At 39.3% G+C, this 20,016-nt stretch overlaps 2 protein-coding genes across 6 annotated transcripts in view; one reads left to right on the plus strand and one right to left on the minus strand.

Moving 5' to 3' along the window:
* Positions 1-16,405, plus strand: part of LOC138751660 (ubiquitin thioesterase otulin-like) — an 81,207-nt gene extending 64,802 nt beyond the window's left edge. The window contains exon 13 of the mRNA XM_069914237.1: positions 14,808-16,405. The gene's annotated coding sequence lies outside the window, so the exon portion shown is untranslated. The remainder of the gene's footprint in view (positions 1-14,807) is intronic.
* Positions 1-20,016, minus strand: part of LOC138751661 (progressive ankylosis protein homolog B-like) — a 143,543-nt gene that overhangs the window by 6,144 nt on the left and 117,383 nt on the right. For all 5 annotated transcript variants that reach the window (XM_069914244.1, XM_069914243.1, XM_069914241.1 and 2 more), the window contains 3 exons: positions 16,591-16,720; positions 4,806-4,929; positions 137-236 (listed from right to left, as the gene is read on the minus strand). In XM_069914244.1, the coding sequence (XP_069770345.1) occupies positions 137-236; positions 4,806-4,929; positions 16,591-16,720 (354 nt within the window). The remainder of the gene's footprint in view (positions 1-136; positions 237-4,805; positions 4,930-16,590; positions 16,721-20,016) is intronic.

Here is a 20,016-nt window from a genome sequence, read left to right on the forward strand (position 1 = left end):
TGAATTGATACTACCCTGAGAGCATTAAAATGAACTTCTTGAAATCTGTCAAGAAGAGTATTTGGACTGTATCGTCATGGTTTTACCACATAAAGGAAAAAAAAAGCAATGAAATGAAGTGTAGGAAAAATGTTACCTCTTGGTGATAAACATAACAAGACGCTATTGCTACCATTGCTGATTCTCCCAGGAAACCAGCAAGAAGTGAACCAACTCCCAAAGAAGCACCATGGACTCTGAGGAGAGACAAAAATACCTTTCTAAGATATATTTGTATTGTACAAAAAGGTAAAAAACTTTCTTTGGTTATTACAAAGGACAAAACTTAATTATGTAACTCAATTGGTTTGATAGTTTATTACCGAAGCCCATTAATTGCTACATTTCATGATTTTGTTTTACTTTAATGCTTCAAATGAATGGAGGTAATTTTTCAATCAAGCAGCGACTGCTACCTGAGGGAATTAACTGGTCAGTTATTAATTCACAGTAAAGAGAACTTACCAGCAGACCTGACATTTCTTCAGCGCCCGAGTATTTCTCACATATTGATATTCTATGTTTTAACATCTAAAGTATTTTACTTTTTGGGCAATCATTATCAGACTTTCATGAGAACACTTCAGGCAGTGACCCGAAATGACTCTACAGAAGAATATCATGACGAGATTAATATTTCCAGAATCTATTACATTTTGCTTTAGGCAGTTTCAAAGACAGTTGCATTAAACTTCCCTTTGGCAGTTTTAAAAAGGGGTTGTTTTTTTTTGTTGCAAACAGGTCTTAAAGACATCTGAAAGGATGAATACAGTAGTAGATTTCAATTTGGTAATCCAGAAGAATCAGGTTGAATAAAAGTAGAAATTAAAGAAAATCACATGCAAAAAAGGTGAAATAAGAATAGAGAAAAAAACTAGCATAAAGAAGAACTTTAGATTCCCTTTCAAGTATATTAAGAGAAAAATAGTTGTCCTAATAAGAGCAGTGTGATTGGGTGAAGTAGTGGGGGGAAATGGGAAATTCATTCTATGGCAAAGGCATATTGCTAAATAAGTATGTTATGGTTTTACATGAATATTGTCAGGATACTGAATGATATAACAAAATAATCTATTGACACTAAATATGTTTGTCCTCCTGGTGAGTACAATGTTAGTATAGATTCTGGGAGAATTAGTAATGGATGATTTATGTAGTCCTGGTAAATAGACTTTTATGCTGTTACATCATTTTAAGATGCAGCTTTTCTGCTCAAATCAAATGTATTTTCAATCCTTGAATATAAGGATGGTGACAAAAGACATTTTTATCCTTGTTTAAAATAAAGGGAGAAATACATCTGTTATTTTCTGTTCCCCTAATTTAACATTGATCATGGGTTTTATTTTGGAACCCACACAAGAGATAACGACGTGCCCTTTGATAAATATGATTTAGAAAGGATATGGAGCCAAATACAACTGCTAAATTATTTGATTAAATTAATGAATGTTAATGTATTAGAAGCATTGAAGACAAGGTTTACTAAATAAATATCTGGCATTGGTGGATCATCTTTTGTAGAAATGTTGAACCAGTGGGCTTGTATCTGCTGGCAGAAAGAAGGCAGATGCATGGCAACAATATCAAGGCTGGAGGGGTAAGTGGAGGAAAACCAAGTTGTACGTTTTGAAATATCTAAGGTAAAATCCATGCTTTTATCCAAAGGGAGGTTGCAAAGTTCAACAAAGTGATAGGAGAATGGTGACTGGTATAGGTGGACAACCTGGGAAAGAACACATTACTGCACAAGCACAGATTAACTCCAGAAGCAAGTACGTGCAGTTACTACTAAGTAACTTATAATTTAGATTGAGGCATGATTAGTGTTGTGGTTAGCACATGCTATTACAGTGCCAGCGATCCAGGTTCAAATCTGGTGCTGTCAGTAAGGGGTTAGTATTTGTGTGGGTTTCCTCTGGATGCTCTGGTTTCTTCCCACTGGTGTTAACTGGTCACATGGGTGTATTGGGGTGGAGTGGGCTGAAAGGATCTGTTACTGTGCTGTACTGTATCTCCAACATGAAGAGAAAATAAGAATGGCATGTGTACACAGACCATTTCCAGTATATCTAATAAATAACTGCAATTTAACCAAAAATGTTTTAGATTTTAATAAATGTAGCTTTCAAAAATGCTTTTGGGAACCTGCCAGTAATTTATTGGTTGGATAAAGTATTTCAAAATACCTAATTGAGTGACAAAGTACCTTTTGAGCAAAGATCTGTAAATCTCAAATAGTCCACAAGAGATGCTTATGATTTGCATTTGTTGTTTAAATGCTCTAACAATATGATGTTTTTGTTTGTCAATTCAGAAAAGTGATTAAATACACCATCAAATTAAAAGCAAGATGTATAAAAATCAGAAAAAAACCCAGTCTGCTTGGGAATTGGTCATGCTTGTACGAAAAATGAACTAGAATGTGGACCTTGATCCCATCCCTCCCAACATAATGTGCAGATGGATTTCATACAGGGTTAGTAACTGAATGACTGAGTTGGGTTTGCTTGATGATTAATTTCACTCTGATAATGATTTGCTCTTTTCACTTTGGAAACATACAGATTAGGAGCAGTGTAATAGATCATTCAATCCTGCTCTACCTTTTGAATAGGATTATGACTAATCTGATCAGATTTCAGCCCCATTTTTACAACCCACATAGCTAGGTAATTGCTGCCTTAATATTCAAATATATATTCCAACAGTCTTTAAAAAGTTTCACCAAACCTAAGATTTCTAAGAAATTGTCACTTAATTTTTAGATAATGACATCCTATTAAGATGTCTCAGCATATCACTCTTCCAAATTCCAGAAGTTACAAACCCAGTCAATAGAAACCTTTCTACTAAAGATGATCCACTAATTGCAAGTATTTGTTTACTTCCCTCCAACGCTTGCAACACATTATTGGTCTGCTTCAGCGTGCACATTAATGTATACAGCAGTCCAGAATGGCCTATGCAACTTGTCCACTTAAGTGATCAATGATAACATTGTGTTATCTTTCCTAATTACTTGCATACTGGGTATTTGTTCACTGGACTCAATCTATCAGTATCCCATTGTATCCTCTTCACAACTTGTTTCCTATCTATCTTTGTGTTGTAGCAAATTTAGCAATGGTACCTTTGGTGCCTTCACTGAAGTCAGTTATATAAATTGCAAAATGTCTCTGTGGCTTCTTGCCAACTAGAAAAAGACTAATTTTTGCTTGCCCTCCATTTGTGTTGTCCAACAGATCTTCTATTCATGTCAATATTTTATCTGCTTCACCATGAGCTTTTAGTTTTCGCAACAACTTTTAATGTAGAACTTATCAAATATCTTCAGGAAAAGCAAGTACAATACATCCACCATTTTCCCTCTATTAACAGCACATGTTACTTTGTCACAAAACAAGTATTCAAATTTGATATTCCTTTCACAAAAACATTGGCTTTGCCCAATTACTTTAATTTTCTCAGTACCCTGCATAATCGCTCATGTTAATTTCTAACATCCTTTCATGCTAATAGACATTAAGCTAACTAACTGCCGTTTCCTCTCCGTTCCTAAATAAAATATCCCAGGCAGGAAGTTCAGTTGGCAATGAACTTCAATTCCACTAAAAAGACTGAGATATAGAATTAGAATTCAAATGGAGTGTCTTTTAATGGAACTCTACATTCAGTCAAAACTTTTTAAATATCAGAAATTTTTAAAAATCACTTCAGTAATTCTGTGGTAATAATTACAAATTTAACCATAACTGATAAAAGTATAATTGCCCCCAGTTCAAAGGAAAACTTCAGCATTCCTACTTGTGATTCAGTGAATCTCTTCTAAACCTTGAAAGAAAGGTCTGCCAGCTGAACAGATCGTGCTAATGAAAATCTCAGTGAAAGAGAAACAGCTCAGTTTATCCAAGAAATCTTTATAGCTAGATAAATATTTCTTAAAAAGATATAATGTAAATAATCAGTTAGCTAATTTACACATAACAAGGTCTTTCAAACACTTAATATTTTTTTTTAATTTAGATACACAGCATGGTAATAGGCCATTTCAGCCCTCAAGTCCGTGCTGCCCAATTTACACCACATTAACCTACACCTCCGGTACATTTTGAACAGTGGGAGGAAACCAGGGCCCTAGAGAAAACCCACGCAGACATGGGGAGAACGTACAAACTCCTTACAGGCAGCGCAAGACTTGAACCCTAGCCCAGTCTCGATCGCTGATGCTGTAAAGGCGTTGTGCTACTGCTACTTGTTTTATAACCACTTTTTATTTGTTAGATTGGTTGAGGTCTAGGTAGTGGCCAGGACAATCAGATACACGCTACTTACTTTATGCCCACCTGAGAAGCCAGACTTGACCATAGTGTTTCATCTTGCTCTTGAGAGTTAAGCATTCACTCAGTACCAGATTTTTTTGGGTTTTTTTTTGTGTGGTCCTGGTGTAGGGTCTGAAGGTAGAACAACCTTACTTCAAGACAAGGAAGAGTTTTACCAACTCAGTCACTGATGAAGGGCAGAGAGCCAAAAGTAGCAAATGAAATTTGTTCCAAGATAATGCATTTTGGTAAGCAAACAGCAAAATTAAATATGAGTAGATGTGGGCCTGGTGCTGAAAGAGAGAGGTATTTGTGTGAGAGGGCAACCAACTAAACCAATGCTGATATTAGATGTCACAGGTATAGCAGTCAATTTCCGATTCATAACAACATCAAAGTCCTTCGAAGAATGGTATTCTAATCATAGCCACAACTGATACTGACCCCATATATGGTAGCACAATCAGACTTGTAATGAGAAGAACTATCCTTAGGACTGAACTGGGTGCCAGCACAAAAGTCTTCTTCAAGGTCATTAGCCAGCCAGTTAGGTGTGCTCGTATAGTCACTGAAAGAAAGAATGAGTGATTAGAGAAAAAAATGTGATACACAATTTTCTTATTAAAAACATAGTACAGAATTTCACTTTATTTTCTAATAGTCATAAAGCATTTCCATTTCGAGGTCTGTATCAATGCTGGTTTATGCAAAACGCAAATCACTATCTCGGAGGACTTTCCAGGACCCAACGTGAATGTCATTTGTGAGGAAAGCACCTCTACTTTCTCAGGAGTTTGTGGAGGTTTGAGGAAAGATGTACTGGCTTTGGAGGTGGTGCAGAGGAGGTTCACCAGGTTGATTCCAGGGATGAAGGGGTTGGCCTATGAGGAGGAGAGATTTACTCATCTGGGACTGTACTCAATGGAATTTAGAAGTCTGAGAGGGGATCTTGTAGAAACAAAATTATGAAAGGCAAGTTGTTTACATTGGTAGGGGAGAACAGAACTTGGGGATAAAGCCTCAAGATACAGGATAGTAAATTTAGGACAGAGGTGAGGAGGGACTGCTTTTCCCAGAGGTTGGTGAATCTGTGGAATTCACTGTCCATTGAAGCAGTGGAGGTTACCTCAGTAAATAAATTTAAGATAAGGTTGGACAGATTTTTACATAGTAAGGGAATTAAGGAAATATGGGGGGGGGGGGGGGGAAGGGAAATCGGTGAAGATGAGAATATCATCAGATCACCCATGATCACATTGAATGATGGAGAAGGCTCGACAGGCTGGATGGTCTACTGGTCCTATTTCTTAGGTTTGGTATGACATAAGAACCTTGGCAAACTTCTTCAGATGTGTAGTAGAAAGTCTGCTGACTTACTATTACACATCTAGGGAAGGTCAGACCTCTATTAAAAAGGATGGGTTGCACCTGAACTGGAAGGGGACAAATATCCTAGCAGGAGGGTTTGTTAGAGCTGTTGGGGAGGATTTTAATCTAGTTTGGTGGGGAGGGAATCAGATAGTGATTGCAGACACTAGGATAAAAGCAGGATGCTACTAGTCCTATGTTGAGGAAAGACAGGAAGGGGAAAATCATAAATGCAACCAGTCAGAAAGGTTGAAATATGTCTATTTCAATGCTAGAGTATAAGGAATAAAGTGGATGAACTTGGATCAGTATATAGAACCGTGATGTTGTAGCCATTAGTGAAACCTGACTGGAGGAAAGACACGACTGGATGATGCAGGTACCCAGGTATAGCTGTTTTAAAAACAAAATAGGGGAGGAAGAAGAGGGGAGTGGCATTGTTGCTTAAGGATAGCATCACAGCTGTACAGGAGGAGGACACTGTGGAAGGTGAGTCCATTGAGACAGTATGGATGGAAATAAGAAAGGAGCCAATACTGTGCTGGGAGTAGTCTTTAGGCCCCCAAATATTCTCCAGGTCACTGAGGAACAGATAAGCAGGCAGATTTTAGAATGGAGCAGAAAATACAGGATTGTAGTCATGGGAGATTTTAACTTCCCTAATATTGACTGGGACCTCCTATCTGCAAAGGGGATAGATGGGGCTGAATTTGTTAGGTGTGTTCAAGAATGATTCTTGACGCAGAATGTAGATGGGCTGATGAGAGGAGAGGCCATGCTGGATCTGGTGCTGGCTAATGAACTGGGTCAAGTTGTAGACCTCTTGATGGGGAAAGTGATCACAACTCCCTTAGCTTCAGTATAGCTATAGAAAAAGACAAACTCAGGCTAAATAGGAGCGAAATTAACTGGGGAAGAGCTAATTATGAAATGATTAGGGAGGAACTAGGGAATATTAATTGGAAAGAGATGATCAAGAGGGAGAGCACAGAAGTAATGTGGAGGAAATTATGGAACCAATTGAGCTGGGTCCAGGACAGGTTTGTCCCACTTGGACAAGGAAAGAATGGTAGGATAAGGGAACCATGGATGACAAAACAGGGAAAGTGACTTGTAGAGAGGAAGAAGCAGCAAGCTTATGTTAGATATAGGGAACAGATAGGACTCATGAGAAATATATAGAAGCTAGGAATGAGCTTAAAAGGAATTAGGAGAGCTTGAAGGGGGCATGAAAAGGCCTTGGCAGGTAAAATTAAGGATAACCTCAAGACATTCTATGTGTATGTAAAAAGTAGAAAATGACAAATTGAGTTCAATCCAGACAAGTGTGAGGTGATATATTTGGCAGAACAAATCGAAAAGCTGAGTACAGGGTTAACAGTCGGTTAATTAAGAGTGTGGATGAACAGAGGGATCTTGGGAATCATGTTCATACATCCCTCATGGTAGTTGCTCAGGTTGATAGGATAGTTTAAAAAAAAATCCTAAGGGATTCTGGACTTCATTAATAGGGGACTGTGTATAAGAGTAGTCATGTTGCAGCTTTATAAGTCTCTTGTGAGACCATATTTAGAGTATTGTGTCCATTTCTGGTTGCCTCATTATAGGAAGGATATGAAAGCTGTGGAAAAGGTGCAGAAGAGATTTACCAGGATGTTACTTGGATTGGAGGGCATGACTTATGAGGCAAGGTTGTCAAAGCTGGGACTTTACTCTTTGGAGTGTAGAAGGATGAGAGAGGACTTGATCGAGATCTACAAAATTATGAGAGGTCTAGATGGGTTGGACAGCCAATACCTGTTTCCTAGAGTGGGAGAAACAGCAACTAGAGGGCACATGTATAGGATTAAGGGAAGGAAGAATAGGGGGACATCGTGGGTGTTTTTTTTTTAAACAGAGAGTTGCTGAGGTGTGGAATGCCTTGCCCAGGAGTGGTGGTAGAGGCTGAAATATTAGGGACCTTTAAAAGACTATTAGATAGGCACATGGATGAAAGGAGAGGGTAATAGGGTAGGGAGGGTTTAGCACTTTTATACAGTTTGGCACAACGTGGAGGGCCGAAGGGCCTGTACAGTTCTGTAATGTTTTAATGTTTATAATGTGTTTTAATGACTTCATCACGGCCTAATATGGGGGCACCAATACCTCCGAGTGAAGATCCCTGCAAAAGGTAGTGGACACAGCCCAATACATCACAGGCAAAACTCTCCCCATGGAGAAATCTTCATAGAACGCATCAGTCAGAGAGCAGCAGCAATCATTAAGGATCCACACCACCCAGGACATGCTCTGTTCTTGCTGTTGCCTCAGGAACACATACCAGCAGGTTCAAAAACAGTTGCTACCCTTCTACCATCAGAGTCCTCAACAACAAACTCGATGAGAGAGTTATTTAAGAATTCTTACTTTGCACATTATTTATTACTAAATATTTCTTTCCTGCATTGCACAGTGAGTTTGTTTACATTTGTGTCTTTTTTGTATATGTATCCTTTCTTGAGTACAGTTTTTTTTCCACTTCTGCCTAGAAATTCTGCCTAGCCCACAGGACAAAGAATCTCAGGGTTGTATGTGATGTCACTGGGTACTCTGACAATAAATTTAAACTTTGAAGTAAGAACTAAAATCAAAATAAAGTTATTTATGCTGTTATTTTTTGATGGACTAACATGTATTTTATGATTCCACCTTTGGCTCCAAAGAGGAACAGCAGGAGTGGGAGAGCAGAAATGATAGGAAAAGAAAAATATAGATGCTGTGTACCACAAAAGTCATAAAGTTATATATTTTTGTTGAATATTTCATTTCGATGAATATCTGCTGTTCTTCCAAACAGCGAACAATCCAGTAAACTGGTTGAGTTTGCTTTGGGGCAAATTTCACACAAATTACTGCATTAAATTATATAGAATCATAATTTTACATGTGACACTAAGCTTTTCAGACCACATCATGAACAAACTTTGCAAATCAAAAAGAGGCTTCCACATTGGAGTTAAACCATTTCACCACAAGACTGATTGGGTCTGAAAACCATGTGCTTCTCTCAATATATACCCATCACATTCCCCTCCACCTCAATGATTCCTCAGTGTATTTTATCCAGATCAGTGGTTCTCAACGTTTCTCTTTCCACTCACGTACCATTTTAAGTAATCCCTATGTCATCGGTGCTCTGTGATTAGTAAGGGATTACTTAAGGTGATATGTGAGTGGGAAGGGAAGGTTGAGAATCACTGCTCTGGAACCAATTGTTACTGAAATATTTTCCTTGAGAAAATTTGTCATTGGCCTATTTCCTTTGGAGTTATGAAACCATGCACCTAAAAAGTCAATTAGGGACGATTAAAACAGTGGTTTCAAATTTTTTCTTTCCACTCATATACCACCTTAAGCAATCTCTTACTGATCACAGAGCACCTATGGCATAGGAAATACTTTAAGTGGTATGTGAGTGGAAAGAAAAAGATTGAGAATCACCGATCCAGATATTCTCTCAAACATGGACGAGAGACAACATTCAATATAGTAGTTTGTTACAAAATACCTAAATTTTCCTGGCTAGTAAAGGGTCTTGGCAACCCAGTAGAGTAATGAATCAAACCATGAGGCTTTGATTGCCAATTTGTACTGAATTTGCTGCCATTTGTTTTGTAACAATACTTGAATCCGGAGCAAAACACTTGGAAAGGAATGAAGTTGAGATGTAGCAGTTAGCACGATGCTATTACAGCACCGTTTGGAATCTGGCACTGTCTGAAAGGAGCTTGTACGTTCTCCTTGTGGCCTGTTTGGGTTTTTCTGGGGTGCTCCAGTTTCTTTCTACCCTCCAAATGTATGAGGTTGAAGGTTAATTGGGCATAATTGAGCAGCACGTTGTCTCAATGGCTGGAATATGTTTCTTCTGCGTTGTAAGTACAATTTAAGTACAACCCAAATTTAATGGCATTCAAATTTAAATCACAGTTAATATTTATTGCACATAAAACCCTCACTATTCTTTTTTCCTCCTGTCAGAGCTACTTACATCATTGAGATAATTTTCAAATGTCTGGTCTATTCGTTTCCACCTTGCGGCTACTTTCAGTTCTCAATCCTGAACATTTTGCATGTGTGACTCAAAATTGGGTGCTATGTCATAACTTTGATGTTTAGTTTGCACATGCAATTGATTCTGTATTCTTCATACTCCATGTGTTTGAATGACTAACCTGCATTTGGGCCACATACTCTGACCTTTCTTATGTTCTAACATTTTACTCTTCTTTTTCTCCCAGGTCGGTGTCAGAATGATTGTTGGAAAGGGGGAGGGGGGGTCATTGGAATGTTAGAGGTAGGCACATTCCAGCTCTTGAGAACTCACTTTGGGGGGGGGTGGGGTGTTGAGTAAAAATATGCTAATGGGGGGAGGGTTTTGCTATCAGATGCATGGGACTTAACTGTGCCGACGGACGTGGCTGGGGTGAATGGAGTCATTAGCATGCATCAATCTAGACACTAGAGATGCTTAACACATGCTAGTGTCGTGGCCGGAAGTGGGGCTGACAGCGTCCGATGGCGCCAAGTGGGATGGGGGTACAGCACCTTATGGGGGGGGGGGGTTCATGCGCATGAATGCCCCCCTTGGTGCTGACCCTGTTTTTATTTCTCACTTTCCATTTTGCTTCCTTTATTAACACCAGCTTTTCCCTGTCAGCAGCTACCCCTCTCCAACTTCTCATTGACTAAAGTTATTATGACCATTTTACTCCTCCTTTCTGCTTGATCCCTTGTGCCAGCTTATATCCTAAAGGCCATCCTAAAGGTACAATCCTTCTGTCTCACTTCTGCTGCAATATTCTATGAAATGCATATCTGATGTGTTCAATTACCTAATCTCTTTATCCCTATACTCATTAAAAAAATCTAGAGTTTATGAATTCAGTTTGATAATTTAGATTCTGGCAGCTAGCATTTTCTATACAGGTGTATTTTGGAAAATTTGCCTCCCCTAACTAATGCAAACAATTCCTTTAACTTAAGAAAGGGCAAGAATATGAAAAAGAATGCACCTTCACGAACACTCAGTAACTCTAAAGGGACACTCTTTTGCTTCTCTCTCTCTTACTGCAAGGGGCGCTAGGCAACACTAATGGCAACTCATGGCAAGCAGAAGGCAATTTCATATAATATTACATGTTTTGTACTACAGTACATTTCCTCATATCCAAAATGCTTGGGACCAGATGTTGCCTGTTCTTTTTTGGATTTTTCGGTTATCAGAACAAAACTGAATAAACTAAAAAACAGCATAGTTGCATCAGCCATCGCCGATCCCCAACACCTTCCCACTGCCGATCCACGATACTCCACACCGCTGCCGTTCCAGACTATGGTCCCTGCTCCTGCCTGGGAGCCCGATGTCCCCGCTCCTGCCCAAGGCTGCTCTCTTTGATGGATGCCAGGGCAGAGGATTCTTCCAACCGCTTGCGGCTGGGAGACAGCGGCATGCAGTTTGTAAACCAAGTACAGTCGAGGGTAAAGAAGTAATGGAAAGAGAGAGGGGAGGGAGTTACCTGAAATGAGGAAAATCAGTGTTCTAATTTCTCCTACTTTCTCCCCAAGCACTGCCTGACATGTTGACTTCCTCCAGTCACTCACTGATGGGTCGAGAGATTCCAGCCTGCTTCTTTGAACCGACATCTAGCCATTCAATATCTGTCTTCCCAGCTGGTTCTGAGCTCTGTCGTTACCAAATTGGCGCCAGCAGAGCATCAGAGTCCCACATGGGCACGCCAGGTCATATTCTTTTTTTCAACTTGTGTGTCGGCACTAAAAATAAAATTTGGTTTTTGGATCTTTTCATTATTCAGAACTTCGGATATGGGGAAATGTACTGTATTGTGTGACAATAATGGAATCTTGAATTTTAGCTGTGTAAGAGTACTTGTTCTGAGTTAATAATGTTACACCAAGTCTTGACTGCTTAAAAAAGGCCGGTGCCAGTGTCCAAGCCCTGGGTGGTCATGCATAACATATGCATGGGAACATTTTGATGTGTGGTATTAATTAAACATTGCATACAGATTATCATCACTGCACCTGTTCAGTGGCATCTGTGTACTTGGCCAATGATTTTCTCATAGTGTTTAATGATGTGGTTTGTTTAAAAAATGTTTGCATATCAGCATATTTCTGGAAGTCAAGAGTGGCTTTGACGAAGGGTGCCTTTATATCCAACCAGATTAGAGTAATGAGCAGCTGAGGCAACCAGCCACTATTAAAATTAAAGTCTACATCTGATGGATTTAAAGAAGCAGATACATGCTTGAATTTGTACTTTTCAAATACTCTTAATACATTTTTTTTCAATATTTTGCAAAAGCATTCAGAAAAATTTGAATTTTAACCTTGTATTTCAACTGGTAACAATCAGCTAACAACGTGCCTCTGCTTTTAATGAAATATTTCAGACACTTTTGTTCCTCTTAGCTGCTAACCCCCTCCACTTGTATTGCACGTCTGATACTAAGGTGGTAGTACTATGGAATTATGAGCAGATTACAGAAGTTTTCCTATCCAGTGAAGATCTAAAACCACTGATGCATTATGTAATATCAGGTTACCCATTACATAAACCAGCTTTTAATCAAAAAAAATGTGAAAGCAATCCAGGAACTGCTAATTTTTTGTCATAAGTCCTTTTCTTGCCTGGTCATCAACTACATTTGCCAACTTTATCCACCTTGATGAAAACATAAATATTCAATCTAAAAATGCCCATTTTTGGTTTTTTTAAATAGTGCAAAATGTTACTTTATTCTCATGGTATTGATTAAAATATGGCATTGATTGTTCCAACAAGAGTCACTGAAATGCACATGGGAACAAGCCCTTTAGTTCACCTCCCCTTTGAATGAATACTATACTAAAGGGGGGAAATTATAAGGGGAACATGAGGGGAAATTTCTTTACGTAGAGGGAGGTGGGGATGTGGAATGAGCTTCTGGCAGACGAGGTCGAGGCGGGATCATTGGTTACATTTAAGGAAAGACTGGATCGTTACATGGATAGGAGGGGACTAGAGGGGTATGGACCGGGTGCTGGTCAGTGGGACTAGGAGGGTGGGGATTTGCTAAGGCATGGACTAGTAGGGCCGAACTGGCCTGTTCTGTGCTGTAAGTGGTTATATGGTTAATCCAATATTTTTTGTTATCTCTGTAGTGTCCACTCCCCCAGATTCTACCACTCATCAATATATGAGATGACATTTACAGAAGCCAAATTAACCTACCAACCAGCACATTTTAGGATATTACAGAAAAATTGAGCACCTGGGGAAAACCCATAGTCACAGGAAGAACCTACGAAGTCGATGCTTGCAGCCCCTGGGTTGGAAATGAACTGGGAGCAAAGGTCACAAATAGTTCAATTCTTGATATTGTCTCCTCTACTTTAATATAGTGGGTGGAATAATAAAAATAAATCACAAAATTCCATTTGGGAAACCTAATGACTATTGCTTCTTGTCATATGACTTGGGTCACCTTTGGCATTCTATTATAGACTCTTAGAGTCATACAGAGTGGAAACAGGCCCTTCGGTTCAACTTGCCAATGCCAATTAAAATGTCCCACTCACACGAGTCTCACCTGCCTGTGTTTAGCTCATATCCCTCCAAACCATTTATTGGTCTAATTTTATTCTTAAATATTGTAATAGCACCTGTCTCAACCACCACCTCCCACAGCCCATTCCACACCCTCACCACCCTTTGTGCAAAAAGTTACCCCTCAGGTTCCTGTTAAATCACTCACCCCTCGCCTTTAACCTATGTCATTTGGTTATCGATTCCCCTAATCTTAGCAAAAGTGTTCACCCGATCTATTCCTTTCATGATTTTGATTACCCTGCATCCTCCTGTGATCCAAGGTACAAATCCCTAGCCTGCTCAACCTTTCCCTTTTACTCAAGCCCCCAAGTCATGGCAACATCTTCTCTGCGCCCTCTTCATCTTGACAAAATCTTTCTTACAGCAGGTTGACCAAAACTGAACCCAAAACTCCAAATGGGGGCTCACTAATGTCATATATAATTAATTTCAAACTCAATACTCTGACTAATTAAGGCCAATGTGCCAAAAACCTTTTTAAGCATCCTATCTACATGCGACCCCACTTTCAAAGTACCTGTACTCCTAGATCTCTCTCCTCTACAACATTCCACAGATCCCTATCAGTCACTGTTTCGGTCCTACCCATGTTAAACTTCCCAAATTGAACCACTCACATTTCTCTACATTAAATTCTGTCAACTATTCCTCTGCCCACCTGATCAAGATCCTGCTGCAAACTTTGGTAACCGTCTTCAACATCTAAAATTCCTGACTTTCTAGGGTCATCCGCAAACTTGCTAATTATGATGCATGTTTTCATCTAATCATTGATATAGATGACAAACAGCAATGGGTATACCACCAAACCCGTGTCACACCACTCATCATAGGCCATCAGTAGAAAAAAAACAACCTTCCACTATCACCTTCTGCTTTCCACCATCAAGCCAATGTGCTGGGGACATTTTGATATCTCATCTTTGATCCTATGGGATCTAACCTTTCAGAGCAGCCTACCATGTGGAACTTTGTTAAATGCATGCTGAAATTAATATATAGAGTTGCAGCTCTGCTCTCATCAAACCTCTTCAAAAACTCAATTAGATTAGTGAGAAATGAATCCAGTTACAAAACTATGCAAGACTTGGTTATTCCAAATGTATGTACATCTTCCCCGTCAGAATAGTTTATAGTTACTTTCACATTACAGACTGGCCTGCAGTCTCTTCTCTGCTGCCTTTCTTGAATAGAGGCACAACATTTGCCATCTTCTGGCACCTGAACTATACTTAAATGACAACTCATAAACCTCACCCAAATCACCTGCAATTTCCTCTCTGGCTTCCTACGGTGTTCTTGGTTATGTTAATCTTTTGAATCTACTGTCTTTAAAGTTCTTCTGAAGATAGTTTCACAATCAAGGTGCAAGATGAATAAAGTGGAGCTCTTTTCCTTGTTTTAATTCGAACTTTCTTTTACAAAAGCTGAAGGTTTGTGTAGAAACAAATCTACATCTACATCAATGCCAACTAGAATCCCTGAAAAGGCTGAGGACCCTGTGACGTCTGTCTCTGAAGGCGACATCAGACATCATTCAAGAGGGTGAACCCTCACAAGGCAGAAGGCCTGACAGCGTACCTGGCAGGGTACTGAAAATCTGCGCCAACCAACTAGCCGGAATGTTGATGGACATTTTATGGCAGTCAGAGGTTCCCACCAGCTTCAAAAGGACATCCATCATCCCAGTACCCAAGAAGAGTAGTGTGATTTGCGTCAAGGTCTACTGCCCAGTAGCATTAACTTCTACTGTGATGAAATGCTTCGAGAGGCTGGTAATGGCCAGAACTAACATGTACCTAAGTAAAAACTGCAATTCCCTTATTGTCACAGTCACTCCACAACAGATGCAATATTGCAGGCTCTCCACTCAGCTCTGGATCACCTCGAAAACAGCAATTTATACATACAACTGCTTTTCATAGAATACAGCTCGGCCTTCAATACCAATATTCCCTCAGTGCTGGTCAAGAAGCTACAGACTCTGGGCCTCTGTACCTCCTTCTGAAACTGGATCCTTAACTTTCTCATTGGAAGACTGCAGTCAGTATGAATTGGAAACAAGGTCTCCTCCTCACTGATCCTCACAGGTGCACCCCAAGGATGCGTCCTTAGCCCACTGCTCTACTCGTTAGACACCCATGACTGGGTGGCCAGGCACAATTCCAATGCCATCTACAAGTTTGCCAATGACACCACAGTTGTCAGCAGAATCACAAATGGCAATGAGGAAGGGTACAGGAGGGAGATGGGTCAGCTCATTGAATGGTGTAATGACAACAACCTTGCGCTCAACATCAGCAAAACCAAGGAGATAATTCTGGACTTCAGAAGGAAGTCAGGGGAACATGACCCAGTCCTCATTGAAGGCTCAGTAGTGGAGAGGGTCAAGAACTTCAAATTCCTGGGTGTCAACATCTCTGAGGATCTGTCCTGGAGTCTCCATGTTGATGCAATCACAAAAAGGGCTCATCAGCGGCTATACTTTGTGTGGTGTCTGAGGCATTTCGGTATGTCACCGAAGACTGTCATAAACTTCTATAGATGTACTGTGGGAGAGCATTCTGAGTGGTTGCATCACTGCCTGGTATGGAAGTGCCAACTCTCAGGGCAAGAATAAACTCCAGAGGATTGTTAACTCAGCCTGTGACATCACAGGACCAGACTTCACTCCATCGAGGACATTTACATGAGGCGGTGTCTTAAAAAAGCAGCCTTTATCCACAAAGACACCCCCACCACCACTCAGTCCATGCCCTCTTCACTGTGCTACCATCGGGAAAAAGGTACAGGAGCCTAAAGATGAGCACTCAGTGGCACAAGGACAGTTTCTTCCCTGCTGCCATCAAATTCCTGAATAATCAATGAACCAAAGACACTGCCTTACTTTTCGTGCCCTATTATTGGTATTTTTAAAGCAATGTTGTAAGATGGTTATAATATTTATATTTGCACTTTGACGCTGCCACAAAGCACTAAATTTCATGACTTGTTTATGTCAATAAATCCTGATTCTGATGAAAAAGTCAGGATGTTTAGTGCGCTTATTTTACCCTGTACTTCCCTCACTGTTGCTAAAGTGAGGCACATATTCGAACCAACAACTGTATTCGTCACATTTCTGAAAAATATAGTGCCATTGAGGATATCTCCTAGTTTATACTATCTATTGAATACCAAGGCATTACTTTAAAAAAAAACCCTTCATACCTGGGAAAGGGAAGAAAGAAAAGATTCGTAGTGGAATCACGCAGAGCTCAGCAAAAGCAAGATTCACGCCTATAAGGTTAACCAGAATTTTCTCTGACAGATGTGGAGTCCAGAAAACTACAAAGCATAACTGGGGAAAAAAAAGAAATTTAAATTAGAATACAGCACAATGCAACTAAAGTTATCACTAAGGTTTGAACACAAATAGCCAACAGGTTCTGAACCTCAGCTTGAAGTACTAGGTTAAGGTCAAACTCTTCTGAGGGTGCTCACATTACTGATAAGATAATGCTTATACCAGAAAGTATTACTGTTTTGGCTTTAATATTCTGATAGGCCCACAACAATGCAAGGTCAAGGGAAATCTCAGAAAATGACTGTCATTGATTTCATTTTTCTTAATACTGTTACCTCTAGCAAATATACAAGTTCATCAACATCACCAGAAAGAAAAGGAACATCATGGGTCAAGGCTCAAAGTTTATCCATAGAACTATAGAATACTACAGCACAGAAAACAAGCCATTCAGCCCTTCTAGTCTGTGCTGACCATCATTCCACTAGTTCTAATGATCTGCTCCCATTCCATAGCCCTCCAGACCTCTCCCATCCATGAATTTATCCAATTTATTCTTAAAACAAGATCGAGTCTGCATTCACCACATCAGATGGCAGTTCAATCCACATTCCAACCACTCTCTGAGTGAAGAACTTTCCCCAGATGTTCCTTCTAAATCTTTCCCCTTTCAGCTTAAAATTATGACCTCTCGTATTTATCTCTCCCAATCTAAGTGGAAAAAAACCTATCCATTCTGTCTATACCTTGTAATCTTGTAAACCTCCATCAAATTTCCCCTCATTCTTCTTCACTCCAATGAATAAAGTCCTAACCTGTTTAATCTTTCCCTGTAACTCAACTTCTGAAGATCCAGCTACATCCTAATAAATCTCTGTACTCTTTCAATCTTATTGATATCTTTCCTGTAGTTAGGCAACCAGGACTGCAGACAATATTTCAAATTTGGCCTCACCAATGTCTTAAACAACTTTAACATAACATCCCTATTCCTATACTCAATACTTTGATTTATAAAGGTTAAAATACCAAAAGTTTTCTTTACAACACTGTCCATCTGCGATGCCACCTTCAGGGAACAATGATCTGTATTCCCAGATCTCTTTGCTTCTCCACACTTGCCCTTCCAAAATGCAACACCTCACGTTTGTCTGCATTAAGCTCCATCTGCTGTTTTTTAGCCCATTCTCCCAGCTGGTCCAGATCCCTCTACAAGCTATGAAAATCTTCCATGACGCTTTCTATCTTTGTGTCAACAGTAAACCTCCTGATCCAATTTACCACATTATCATCCATATCATTGATATAGACAACAATGAACAATGGTCCCAACACAGATCCCCGAGGCACCACTAGTCACAGGCCTCCAGTCTGAGAAGCAACATCCACTACCACTCTGTTTTCTCCCACACAGCTAATTTCAAATCCAGTTTACAACCTCTCCAAAGATACCTAGTGTTTGAACCTTCCCAACTAACCTCCACGTGGGACCTTGTCAAAAGGTTTACTAAGGTCCATGTAGACAACATCCACCGTCTTTCCTTCATCTATCTTCTTGGTAGCCTCCTTGAAATAATCTATAAGATTCGTTAAACATGACCTACCACGCACAAAGCCATGCTGACCTATATCCTATCTCTCAGAACTCCTCCTAATAATTTACCTATTACTTATGATCACCAGCCTTTTTTAAAGAACAGGTCAACATGAGTTAGCCTCCAATCCTCTGGCACCTCAGCCATGGTTAAGGACATTTTGAATATATCTGCCAGGGCCCCTGCAATTTCTGCACTAGTCTCGCTCAAGGTCTACAGGAATAATACAATCAATGCTGGATATCAAATGTTCAATTTTTTTTTACCTCGAATGTATTATACACCCTATAAGTTGAATAAATTTAATTTAAATTTCTCTGCTCAATGTTTTAAATGTAAAAAAGAGGTTGGTAACTTTTTGCATTTGGTATAGTTGTGTGAAAAGGTAAAAGATTTTTGGAAAGAATTATGTGTTATGTTAGAGAAGGTTAAATTAGATCTAAGAATTTTTTTGTTGGATAATATATATGATGAAGATATTAAGTTGAAATTAGATAAATATAACAAGAGATTTTTGAGTCTAGCAACAGGAATAGCGAGAAAGTGTGTAGCTAAAACGAGGAAATTGGAAAATAATGTTAAATTAGAAGAATGGTTTAATGAAATATTTTCTCCCATTAGAAAAAAATTACTTATGAGAGATGATTATGATAAATTTTGTCAAATATGGAAGCTTTGTATGAGATTTATGAATACAAACTAATCCAGACCTTCTAATCCAAACACCCCCCCCCCCCCGCCACCCCCTGAAAATATGGTACTTTCATCAAGAATTATGGTATTATTAATGTGGTTTATAATTATTACAATGAATGTGCTCATTCTTTTCATTTTTTCTATCTTTTTTTTCTATCTGTAGAGGCTAGGGATGGATGGAAGTGGAGGGGTGAAAATTGAAAATTATTTAGTATCTATGATCTATTGTTATAGCGTTAATTTGAAGTGTATGAAGATACCAATAAATAAAATTTTCAAAAAAAGGTCTGAGGGAATATCATACCTGGTCCAGGTGATTTATCTACCTTTATTTGCTATGGCAGCATGCACCTCCTCCTCCTTAATTTCCATATGTGCGTTGACACTTCTATTTATTTCCCTTCCTTCCTTACAAACGGTGCCAGTTTCCTGAGTAAATACTGATGCAAATATAACTGTCTAAGATCTCTCCCATTATGTGAAGCTCCACACATAGTTGACCACTCTGATCCTATAGGGAACCAATTTTGTCCCTTACTCTCCTTTTACTCATAATATGCTGTAGAAGCCATTCAGGTTTACCTTCACATTATCTGCCAAAGCAACCTCGTGTCTTTTTGCCTTCCTGATTTCCTTCTTGAATATTTTCTTGCATTTTCTGTACTTTTCAAGAACCTCCTTGTTGCCTATACTTATTATACACCTCCCTCTTGTTTTAACCAGATTGCCAATATCCCTTGAAAACCAGGGTTCCCTATGCCTGGTAACTTTGCCTTTAATCCTAACAGGAACATGCAAACTGCACTCTTAAAATTTTGCCTTTGATGGCCATCCACTTTGTTAACACAGCCTTGCCAGAAAACAACATATCCCAATCCACTCTTCCTAAATCCTTTCGCATTTCCACAAAATTTGCCTTCCTCCAATTTAAAACCCCAACATGAGGACCAGACCGATCCTTTTTCATAATTGAAGCTAATGACATTACGGTCACTGAACCCAAAATGTTCATCTATATGTACATCTGTCACTTGACCTGTTGTTCCCTAATAGGAGATC

The sequence above is a fragment of the Narcine bancroftii genome, chromosome 1, assembly GCF_036971445.1.
Source record: "Narcine bancroftii isolate sNarBan1 chromosome 1, sNarBan1.hap1, whole genome shotgun sequence".
NCBI lineage: Eukaryota > Metazoa > Chordata > Chondrichthyes > Torpediniformes > Narcinidae > Narcine > Narcine bancroftii.